General features: G+C 39.2%; 1 protein-coding gene across 1 annotated transcript; it reads left to right on the forward strand.

Annotated features, from left to right (window-relative positions):
* Window positions 1-10,125: 10,125 nt before the first annotated feature.
* On the forward strand, window positions 10,126-11,052 carry LOC127191057 (olfactory receptor 12D1-like). Its single transcript, XM_051148293.1, has one exon. The coding sequence runs from the start codon at window positions 10,126-10,128 to the stop codon at window positions 11,050-11,052; it is 927 nt and encodes a 308-aa protein (XP_051004250.1).
* The last annotated feature ends 1,507 nt before the right edge of the window (window positions 11,053-12,559 follow it).

Genomic DNA, 12,559 nt, shown 5'->3' on the forward strand with positions numbered 1-12,559 from the left:
CATGAGGTTCCATTTATTAATTGTTGATCTTAGAGCCTGGGCTGTTGGTGTTCTGTTCAGGAAGTTGTCTCCCGTGCCAATGTGTTCCAGGCCCTTCCCCACTTTTTCTTCTAACAGATTTAGTGTCTCTGGTTTCACGTTGAGGTCTTTAATTGACTTGGACTTGCACATGTAGACATTCAGTTAGACCAACACATTTGTTGAGGATGCCAGCCTTTTTTCATTGAATAGATTTGGCTTCTTTGTCAAAAATCAACTGTCTGTAGGTGTGTGGATTTCTTTCTGCATCTTCATTTCTACTCTACTGATCAACCAGACTATTTCTATGCCAGTACCATGCTGTTTTTATTATTGTTGCTCTATAGTACAGCTTGAGATCAGTTATGTAGATTCCTCCAGAGGATCTTTCATTGTATGAGATTGTTTAAGCTATTCTGTGTATTTTTCCATATGAAGTTGAGAATTGATCTTTTAGTGTCTTTATAAAATTGTGTAGGCATTTTGATAGGGATTGCATTGAATCTGTAAATTGCTTTTGACAAGTTGGCCATTTTTACTATGTTAATTCTCCTGATCCATTAACACAGGGGATCTTTCCATCTTCTGATGTCATCTTCAATCTCCTTCTTCAGAGATTTGAAGTTTTTTTCATACAAGTCTTTCACTTGCTTGTTTAGAGTTACTACTAGATATTTTATATTACTTGTGGTTATTGTGAAGTGTGTAGTTTCCATAATTTCTTTCTCAGCACAATTCTCATTTGTATACAGGAAGGCTATTGATTTTTGAGTAAATTTCGTATCCAGTCAATTTGCTAAAGTTGTTTATCAGCCGTAGGAGTTCTCTGGTGGAATTTTCGGGGTCACTTATGTACACTATCATATTATCTGCAAATAGGGATAATTTGACTTCCTCCTTTCCCATTTGGATCCCCTTGATCTCCTTTTGTTGTCTTATTGCTCTATCTTAATACCTGTGTTGAAGAGCTATGGAGAAAGTGGGCAGCCTTGACTGGTCCTTATTTTTAGAGGAGTTTCCTTGAGTATCTCTCCATTTAATTTGATGTTGGCTATTAGCTTGCTATATACAGTCTTTATTATGTTTAGGTTTGTGCCTTGTATCCCTGATCTCTCCAAAACTTTAAACATAAATGGGTATTGGATTTTTTCAAATGCTTTTTCTGCATCTAAGGAGATGATCATGTGGTTTTTTTTCTTTCAGTGTGTTTATATGGTGGATTACATTGATGAATTTCCATATATTGAACCATCCCTGCATCCTGGAATGAAGCCTAGTTGGTCATGGTGAATAATATCTTTGATGTGTTCTTGGATTCAATTTGCAAGCATTTTATTGAGTATTTTTGCATCAATGTTCATAAGATAAATTGTTCTGAAATCTTTTCATTTGTTGGATCTTTGTGTGGTTTAGGTATCAAAGTGACTGTGGCCTCATAAAATGAGTTTGGTAATGTTCCATCAATTTCTGTTTTGTGGAGTAGCTTGAAGAGTATTGGTATTATCTCTTTTTTGAAGGCCTGGTAGAATTCTGTGGTGAAACTATCTGGCCCCATGCTGCTTTTGGATGGGAGACTTTTAATGTCTGCTTCTATTTCTGTAGGAGAAATGGGACTATTTTAATTTGTTGATTTGATCTTGATTCAACTTTGGCAAGTTGAGTTGATCAAGAAAAGTGTCCATTTACCTTAGATTTTCAAATTTTGTGGCATATAATTCTTTGAAGTAGGACCTAATGATTCTTTGTATTTCTTTAGTGTCTTTTGTTATGTCTCCCTTTTCATTTCTCATTTTGTTGATTTGGATAGTGTCTCTCTGTCCTTTTAGTTAGTTTGGCTAACAGTTGGTCTATCTTGTTGATTTTCTCAAAGAACCAGCTCCTGGTTTTGTTGATTCTTTGAATTGTTATCTTTGTTTCTAATTTATTGATTTTTAGCCCTGAGTTTAATTATTTCCAGCCATCTACTCCTCTTGGGTGTTTCTGGTTCTTTTTTCCCTCAGGCTCCAGATGTCTTGTTAAGTTGCTTATATAAGATGTTTCCAATTTCTTTATGAAGGCACTTAGCACTATGAATTTTCCTCCTAGCACTGCTTTCAATATGTCCAATAAATTTGGGTATGTTGTTCCTTCATTTTCATTGAAATTTAGGAAGTTCTTAATTTATTTCCTTATTTCTTCCTAACCCAGCTGTCAATAAGTAAAGAGTTGTTTAGTTTCCATGTGTGTGTAGGCTTTTTCTTCTTTCTGTTGTTGAAGTCCTGCTTTATTTCATGGTAACTGATATGATATAAGGTATTATTTTAAACTTCTTGAATCTGTTGAGGCTTTCTTTGTTACCTACTATATGATCAATTTTGGAGACGATTCCATGAGATACTGAGAAGAAGGTATAATCTTTTGTGTTTGGGTGAAAAGTTCTGTAGATATCTGTTAGATCCATTTGATTCATGACATCGGTTAGTGTCATTATTTCTCAGTTTAATTTCTGTTTCTTTGACCTATCCTTTGGTGAAAGTGGGGTATTAAAGTCTCACACTCTTAATGTGTGGAAATCTATGTGTGATTTAAGATTTGTTAATTTTTTTTACAAATGTGGGTGCTATAGTATTGGGGGTGTAGATGTTCAGAAGTGTGATGTCACCGTAGTTGAATTTACCTTTGATGAGTATGAAGTGTTCTTCCTCATCTCTTTTGATTAATTTTGGTCAAAAGTCTATTTTGTTAGATATTAAAATGGCCACACCAACTTGCTTCTTGTGTCTTTTTGCTTGGAATACCTTTTTCTAGCCTTTTACCCTGATGTAATGTTGGTCTTTGTGGCTGAGATATGTTTCTTTATTGTAGAAGAATGTTGGGTCTTGTTTACGCATTCATTCAGTCAGTTTCTGTCTTTGTATTGGAGAATTGAGACCATTGATTTGAGAGATATTAATGACTAGTGACTATTAAGTCCCTTGATTTTGATGTTGGTTGCAGTAGAGTGTTTTTGTGGTTATCTTTTGCAAATGTGAAGTTTTCCTTCTAGTAACTTTAGTAGGGCCTGGTTATGAATATCTCATTTTCTTCATCAATAGTTATTGAAATTTTTGCTGAGTATAGTAGTCTGACCTGGGATCTATGGTCTCTTAGGGTTTGCAGGCCCTTCTGCCTTTTATGGTCTCTGCTGAGAAGTTGAGTGTAATTCTGATAGGTTTGCCATTGTATGTTACTTGGCCTTTTCCCCTTGGCACTTTTAATATTTTTCTTTGTTCTGTACATTTTGTGTTTTGATTACTATGTCGGCGGAGGATTTTCTTTTCTTCTCTATTCTATTTGGTGTTCTGTAGGCTTCTTCTTATATGTTTATATGCATCTCCTTCTTTAAATTGGAGTGTTTTCTTTTATGATTTTGTCGAAAATATTTTCTGGGCCTGGAGACAGGTGTCTTCTCTTTCCTCAGTTCCTATTATCTTCAGGTTTCAACTTTTCATGGTGTCCTTGATTTCTTGGATGTTTGGTGTCAGGAGTTTTTCAGATTTAACATTTTCTTTGATGGTTGCATCAAGTTGTTCAATTGTATCTTCTACTCCTGAGATTCATTCTTCCATCTCTTGAATTTTGTTAGAGAAACTTACCTCTGCATTTCCTGCTTTTTTTCTCTCATTCCTGTATTTCTTCTGTCTGTGCATTTATCATTGTTTCCATTTTTATCTTCAGATCTTGAACTGATTTTTATTGACATTCTTCATCTCATTGTTTGTATTTTCCTGAATTTCTTTCAGTGATTTCTTCACTTCCTCTCTAAAGGCCAGTTTAATATCCTCAATCTGTTTGTCTACATCTTCCCGTATTTCTGTTTGGATTTTTATTCATTTCCTCCATTGTTATCTTCATTACTAAGGATTGATGTCATTTTCTTGTGCTTCATTTGTGTTTGAGTTCCCAGGGTTGAATTCTTTGGGATAGCTGGGTTCTGAAGATGTCATATTGTTTTGGTTTTTGTTGTTTGTGTTTTTATGCTGGCCTTTAGTCATTTTGCTGTCTCTGACATTGGGAAGTAGTTTCTGGTGTCCTTCACTGGTCATTGAGAACAGTTCATTGGTTAGTGTCTATAGGTCAGGAACCCTCACCTGTAGGTATCAGGGAACTATTCCCTGAACCAGCAGGTGACCCAGTTTCAGCTCCAGAGGACTTTTCTCCATACCCTGGGATCCCCACTGAGTCATCAGAGCCTGGTGCTGGTGCTCTGCAGCCCCGGGATCAGTTTGAGGTGGTGTAGGTTTTGCAGGTTGTCCTGCTTTTGTCTGGGCTTTGAAAATACTGCCCTCTGGTACTGGGGCTTTGTGGGCCTAGGCTCAGTCTGCCTTAGAGTGCCAGTACCCACACTGGCTTGTGGTGGTTGGCTAGGCTTCTGCCTGATTCATCTAGGTCATGGGGCCTCAGTTCAGTCTTGCCTGAGAGAGCAGATACCACCCTCTAGCTTGTGGTGGTTGACTAGGCTTCTACCTGATCTGCTTAGGCCAGTTACGTCCTGCCCAAGTGTGCAGGAACAGTCCACTGGGTAGATGGCTAAGTTTCTGCATGATCTATTCAGGCCATGCCACCTTAGATCAGTTAACCCAGGAGTGCAGCTATGGAGCTGTAACTGGAGAATGTGTCCACAGCTATCTGGGCCCCTATATGGACCCTGGGTCTCTCTGTGGATTGGCTGGATGATCTAAGGGTGCATCTATCCCATTTCCACACTGTTGGCTCCCCTGGGTTCAGAAGACACTGACACTGTTTCTCTATAGCCCACTGATCAGTCAGAGAGGGAGAAAGAAAGAGTGCAGGTATGGCAAGATAGGTAGTGCTGGCCTTTGGATACCATGTCCTGGGGCTTTCTGTAGACTGGTGGGGTGCTCTGAGGTCAGATCCACTAATTTTTCTGGGGTCTCCCTATGCCAGCAGATCCAGACTCTGGTGCTTCACTGACCACAGTTCAATCCCTTATACCAAGCCCTTGAAATAAAACACAGCTGTAGCTCACAGGTGGGTATGAGTCCAGATGCTGGGGACTGGGCATCCATCGTCTGTGGGCCAGTTGAATGGTCTGAGGCTGGACCTACTTGTGATCTGTGCTGTGTGGACCCCTCCTACCTAGGGCTCTCCAGGTCTTTTAGTCTGTAGCTCCCAGCCAGGCCCCTAGTTTCCATTTTGCACATCAGATACCTTGCATCTTTGGCAGTGCCATCTTGGATCTCCCCCTTCACTTCTTTCCAATGCCTATTTTCAAACCCAACAAAGAAAGATAAAGGAAAAGAGAGACATCCCTGAGTCCAACCTCATTTTCTTTCTAAGACAAATAGTAACTTATAACCAACTCTCAGTGAAAACAAACATCTGTAGCCCAAGAAAGCACCTAAAAACCTACCTAATACCCCTAAAAGGGACATTGTTCTCTTAAGGTTTCTTCTGGCTGATTTAGGATGAATAATACCTTTTAGGGGACCAAATAAAATTAGGGGAAATGGTTAAACAAGCTAGTAATAACATTTGTGGTCCAGTTTCTAGATGTTGAGAAAGTCCAGACTTAATAGAAGTCCTGTGTGTGACAGTCTGTAATGCTGGACCAATTGTGATCACAAGCCTTCTTTGAAGCTGACTTGAGAGCTGTCCTGTTCTGATGGATAACAGCAATGAAGCACTTGGTGCTGGAACATGAAGGATGTAGGATGTCTGTGTCCAGCATGCTGAAAGGAATGAATCCTGTCGAGCTAGATCCAGCTTCAATGTCCGGTTCTTTTGTCCTGAAAACAATTTCTCACAAGCACTATACAGTCCGAAAATTATAAATGTATTAGGTGTTCAGGGTGCACAGAACAATTAAGGCTGGTTCTCTGCTCTTTGTATGAGCTGAAGAAAGACATCTGTAAATCTTCATTCATATCATGCAAGGAATGGCATCTAAAATATGTTACAGGGATTCTGTAACCAACATACACATTCATGTCACACTATTCCATAGGTTTTGAATTCCTTCAATTTCTGTTCATCTTAAAAGTTTTCTATTTTCCTTAAAAAAAAAAAAAAAAAAAAAAAAAAAAAAAAGAACCCTGAATAGCCAATGGGGAGAAGTAAGAACAATGCTGGAGGTGTTACAATATTTGACTCAAGCTATTCTATAGAGAAATAGTAACAAAGATGTTTCTAGCACAAAACAGAGACATAGACCAACAGAATAGAATAGAAGTCACAGAAGTAAATTCACATGGCTACAGTTGTAATTCTTTTTCCTTTTTGCACATGTGGATACACATTTGAATGTGCAAAGATGCATGAGTATTTATGTTGCGCATTTGCTTGTGAAAGCTTGAAATTTGCATTAGGTGTCTTCTTCAATCACATCTACTTTATTGAGACAAGGCCTTTCACTGAAGCAGGAGGTCATTGATAAGGCTAGTCTACCTTGCCAATTTTCCTGAAGAATCTCCAGTATTTGCCTCCTGAGTGCTGGTACTTCAGGTTGTTACCATTCAAGTTTGGATTTTAGGTGGGTCTTGGGAATAAAACCTGTGTTTCTCATGCTTGCACAGCAAGTGCCTTGTCCCTTGAACCATCTCTCCAGCTGACATTGAAGGCACCAAGACAGATGTTAAAGAAAAGATCAACTGTTCCTGATGCTAAGGAAACAGGATATTCTCCCAGAGAAGATGGCTAGATCCCAGGCCAGTCATGGTAGATATCTCCATCATTCCAGCACTTGGTAGATGGAGGCAGGAAAATAAAAAAGGGCAAGTCTATTCAATGACATCATCTTTCTGCACAAATCAAAATGATGTATCTGCCTCTAATTAAAAATCTTTTATACACATTTTTCTATTAAATGCACAGAGCATTTTCAGGGAAGTTGTGTAGGTGAGGGAGTGAATACAAAACTGTAAGAAGATAAAAGGAAATTAATAATGTTAATGAGCAAGGTCCCCAATACCTGTGTTGTTCATGTACCTGAAACTAAAACAAAGGGTGCATAGATGAATTGTCTAAGGACATTTTCCCTACAGTCAGTGGAGAGAAGCACTGCATTTATTTGCACATTTATCCCACTCAGCATGAGGGACATGCTCCCTGGAGATTTGTACATCTACAGCTTGGTCTCATTAGAATGCTGGCAGAATTTCAGGATGGCACAGAGGTCTACAGGTGAAGACAGCACAACATGAATTGTCACTTCACAACCTGTGAAACTTCCGGACATGCACCCCAAAAGTTTTTAAAACAGTCAGTCAGGTAAGAGATGAATTAGGACTAAGGTTTCCTGTTTTTAGGGACAGCCTGTCAGTTTGTAATGTTAACCACCAATAGGCAGTGTGCAGGCTGTTTGCTTTCTTGCCATGGACTCCTCACTGTGTGAGGATTATGAAGGCTCTTTGTACTCTGAATTTCATTTCTATGTCCCTGAAAACTGAGCCATTAAACATTTCCAGTGACAGTCCTAATCCTCATTCCAAATGATATGCAAGTGCATTTAGAGGCAATGGGTTGATATCAAACGTCTTCCTCAACATTATTTCTTGAAACACTGTCCTACTGGATCTAGAACTCACCTGTTCAACTAAGTTGGCTTGAAAGAGAGCTTCAGAAATTCTTTGCTTTCCCAGATCTGGGATAACAAACACATTACCACACTCGGTTTCTTATTTAGTGTTAGGGATCCAAACTTGGGTACTCACGCTTGAATAGTAAGCGTATAACAGAGGGGGCCATTTCCTGAGACCTCTTTTTCTGTTTTTCTTTTGCTTGTTTGTTTGTTTGTTTGTTTGGACATGATCTCCATATAAGCACAATTCTCCTGCCTCAACCTCCAAAGTCCTGGGATTATAGTCCCGTGCTGCTATGACTGGTCCAAGTTACTTTTGCATCAGACATTGTGTTTTATTGTGTTTCTATTCTCCTAGATGCCCTGAGTTTTATTTTGTTGATTGACTCCCAGAGACCGTGGATCAGAAATGCTCTCCTCTGTGAACGCGGCTGTCCTTCTCTCATCTCACCAGGAGAGACTGACAAACACTCATTTCAGGACCTTTGAAATCTTATCTTCTCTTTTGATCTAAATTCTGTGTCATTTTCCCCCATTTTTCCTAAACATTCATAATTTCATTTTGCTTTACAGGTGTATACAATTCCGTTGTGTATATATGCCAAATTTTTATTACTTGTTATTACTTGAACATCTTAGCTGATTCATTTTCTGACTGTTGTGAATACATAATAATAAATGTGGGTATTCAAGTATCTATGTAGTAGGATGTAAATTCCTTTGGATATATCCCAGGATCAGTATAGCTGAGTTACATGGTGGTTCTATATTTAATTTTTAGAGAAACAACTGGACTGATGTCCACAGTGGTTGCACCAGTTTAGGTTCTCACCAACTTTCTTTACCAGCATTTGTTGTCACCGGCTTTCTTTCTTATTTATTTACTTATTTTTATTTTATTATCATTTTTTGTTTGTTTGAGACAGGGTTTCTCCAGGTAGGCTTGGCTACCTGGACTCACTTTGTAGACCAGGCTAGCCTCGAACTCACAGCCTGCCTCTGCCTGCCTCTGCCTCCTGAGTGCTGGGATGAAAGGTGTGTGCCATGATGCCTGGCTCCTTATTTTTTTTTTAATTCGTTCCCTTTACATCCTGATTGTAGCCCCTCCCTCATTGTCTGCCAGTCCCACTCTCCTTCCCTCATACCCCCTTCCTCCTTCCTAGTCTTCAGATATGGCACCTCTCCTCTACTAATATCTGACCTCAGCCTGCCAAGTCTTATCTGGACTGCCTGTATCCTCTTCCTCTGTGGCTTGGCAAAGCTGCCCTGCTAAGGGGGAGGGAATTAATGTATGGGGGCCAGAGTCCATGTCAGAAGTAGTCCCTCCTACCCATATTATGGGTCCCACAAGGAGACTCTGCTGCCTATCTGAGCAGAGGGTCTGTATCCTCACTACGCATGGTCCTTGGTTGGTGTAGCAGTCTCTGCAGCACACTCTTCCTCTGCCCACCATCTGCTTTCTTAATGATGATCATTTTTGCCCAGGGTAAGATAAGCCTCAAAATAGTTTAATTTGCATTTCTTTGATAGTTAATGAAGTTGAACACTTTAAAACTATTTATTAGCCATTAATATATTTTTTTTCTGAGAAATGTCCATTTAGGTATTATCTATTGGCCCTTTTATTGACTGATAGTGTTTTTGTGGTTGACATTTGTAATCATTTACATATTTTAGATATTGATCTTTTGCCTGAAGTACAGCTGGAGAATATTTTCTCCCTTTCTCTATTCTCTCTTAATAGCATCTTTGCTGTGCAGAATGTTTTAATTTCATGTAACTATTTTTGCCAATTCTTTCTTTTTTTAAAGAGTCATTGGCTGTCAAATGGGGAGACCTGGTGGCACTCAGAGGAAGGACAGCAGGCTACCAAGAAGAGACTTGATACCCTATGAGCATATACAGGGGGAGGAAGTCCCGCTCAGTCACAGTCATAGGGGAGGGGAGTAAGGGGAAAATGAGACAGAGGGAGGAATGGGAGGATACAAGGGATGGGATAACAATTTAGATGTAATATGAGTAAATTAATAAAATATATTTAAAAAAGAGTCATTGGTTGAAATGAGTCCATTTTCCTTAGTGATGACCATTTTGTCTGGGGTGAATCTCAAGGTACTTTCTTATTCTCTTCAAGTTGGGACCTTTCAAGCCTTTTTACTTGGCAGGAGATGTCTTTCTGGTGGAGTATTGAAAAACTGCTTTCTCTTAGTCGCAATTTAAGAGATGAGGGGAAATTAGGGCTAAAATGTAAATATTCACAGCTAGAAAATATGGTAACCTGGTGATGTGCTCAAAATCACTAAGTTAAAAAAGAAATGATTAGTGATAATGTAGTAAATTAAAAGATGTTTGATCACAATCCACAACATATACTTAGGATTGTTTTTTTTAACAATAACGGGTAAATACTAGGATAATTTTGAGATGGCATCATGAAAAACAACACCTCACTGTCAAAATTATTTGGTTTTAAAAAGAGAACCTATCACCAGGAAGATTGGTTAACATACAGTGTAGTGTTGTACAGTAACTCTCTCTTCTTTTAAGCGATGTCAAATCAAACCTCAGTCACTGAATTTCTCCTCCTGGGAGTGACAGATGTACAAGAATTAAACCCTATCCTCTTTGCTATTTTCTTCACCATCTACTTTGTCAATATAACTTGGAATGGCGCCATCCTGATGATCATAGTTTCAGATCCAAGACTCCACTCACCCATGTACTTCTTCCTGGGAAACCTAGCATGTCTGGATATCTGCTTTTCCACTGTGACAGTGCCAAAGATGCTGGAGAACTTCCTCTCTATGAACAAAGCAATTTCCTTTTTGGGATGCATAACTCAGCTTCATTTCTTCCACTTCTTGGGTAGCACAGAGGCCTTGTTGCTGCCAGTGATGGCATTCGACCGCTTCATAGCTATCTGCAAACCACTCCACTACTCTGTCATCATGAATCGCCAGGTCTGTGTCCTAATGGCTGTTACTATCTGGGTCATTGGCTTTTTACATGCCTTGCTTCACTCTGTAATGACATCTCATTTGCGCTTCTGTGGTCCCAATCGTATCCATCATTTCTTCTGTGATGTTAAACCTCTGTTGGATCTGGCCTGTGGAAACACTGAGCTCAACCTTTGGCTGCTCAATACAGTAACGGGCACCATTGCCCTCAGTCCCTTTTTCCTGACATTTCTCTCCTACTTCTACATCATCACCTACCTGTTTCTCAAGACCCGTTCTTGCAGCACGCTCCACAAAGCACTGTCTACTTGTGCCTCTCACTTCATGGTTGTCATACTGTTATATGTTCCTGTTCTTTTTATCTACACCCGTCCTACCTCAGGCAGCTCTCTGGATCAGGACCGAATCATTGCCATCATGTACAGTGTGGTCACTCCTGCCCTCAATCCACTCATCTACACCTTGAGAAACAATGAAGTGAGGAGTGCGTTGAATAGGAAGGTGAGACGATGGCTCTGACTTGAAGACATCTAAAGTCCTCTTCTGAGGCATAAGTAACCATGCAATGAAGAAGTTTAGAAACAGCCAAGTTTCTCAATTTTGTGAATGTATACCATTGAGAAAATTGGACAATAGAAAATATATAGGAAAAGTGTCTGGTAGTATGAAGTGATATTTTCTCAGTTAATACAAGGGAAACCTTGAGTGTGTATTGCTCTAGTTACAGAATCCTGCCCCTGAATTTGTTTAAAAAATGTTATTTATCTTGGCTTATCTTAGATATATTCTAATATTTTATCATATATAATTAAGTTTACAAATATGTGTGTACCATCCATTTTTTAAGATAAATAGACAGTAGTTGTTTATCTGTTTCATCCCTCTTGGTCAACCCATATTAGTGAACAGAATAAAATTGTTATGCATTTTTACATTTTATTAAAACAGAGTCTTTTCTCACACAATATACCCTGATTACAGTTCCCCTTTCCTCTAGTCCTACCAGTTCCACCCTATCTCCTTTGAAGACCCAGTCTCTTTTTGTGTTTTTTAATAGAAAAAAAAAACAGACTTCTAAGAGAAAACAATCAAACATGATAGAATAAAATATAATGAAAAACAAAAATCATCACATTGAAGCTGGACAAGGGGACCCAGCAGAAGGAAAAAAGACTCCAAGAGAAGTCACAGGAATCAGAGACTTACTCATTCACACATGCAAGAGTCCCATAAAAATAGAAAACTGAAGGCTATGGTATCTATGGAGAGGACTTAATGCAGACATGTGTGGGCCTTGTACTTGCTGCTTCAGTCTCTGTGAGTTTATATGAGCCTTGCTTAGTTGACTTAGAGGGACTTGTTCTGGTGCCCTTCATCCCCTCTGCATCTTTTGCCTCCTCTTCCAAGGGATTCTGTGAGCTCTGAGGGATGGGATTTGATGGAGACATCCCACTTAAAGCTGTGCATTCCAAGGACTCCCTCCCTGTGTAATATCTGTTTGTGGGGGTCTCGGCATCTGTCCCTGTCTTCAGCAGAATGAAGCTTCTCTAATGGTGACTCCTCAGGTACTTATCTATGAGAAGAGCAGAATATCATTAGGAGTCATTTTATTGATAACATTCATTCATTCATTCATTCATTCATTCATTCATTCAGACCAGTAATGTTTTTTTTGTTTTTTTTTTGGTTTTTTTTTTTTTTTTTTTTTTTTTTTTTTTGCCCTAGATTGCTGATCTATCTAGTCTTTGGTTCTTGGTCACCAAAGCAGTGTCAGGTATGTGTTCTGTGCTACTATTGCCAGAGCACATCTTGCATCCAAGATAGATTTTAGTTAAAAGGTTTTGTGGCTGGTTTGTTGTTTATGTTTGTCTTTTGGTAGCCTGCAGAGTACCTTCCTGCACTAAAGACACTAGAACATGAGGTGAAGGCTGCATGTTCAATAAGTGGTGTGGATGGTGTTCTTGACAATGGAGCTCTGCTGTCAGTCTGTGGAGAGCAGCCCATTGATTTAGTTACAGCCTGGGCT

The sequence above is a fragment of the Acomys russatus genome, chromosome 6 (assembly GCF_903995435.1).
Source record: "Acomys russatus chromosome 6, mAcoRus1.1, whole genome shotgun sequence".
Lineage (NCBI taxonomy): Eukaryota > Metazoa > Chordata > Mammalia > Rodentia > Muridae > Acomys > Acomys russatus.

What these genes read in the sequence shown, in the direction of transcription:
- LOC127191057 (XM_051148293.1), top strand. Translation starts at nt 10,126, where the DNA reads ATGTCAAATCAAACCTCAGTCACTGAATTTCTCCTCCTGGGAGTGACA.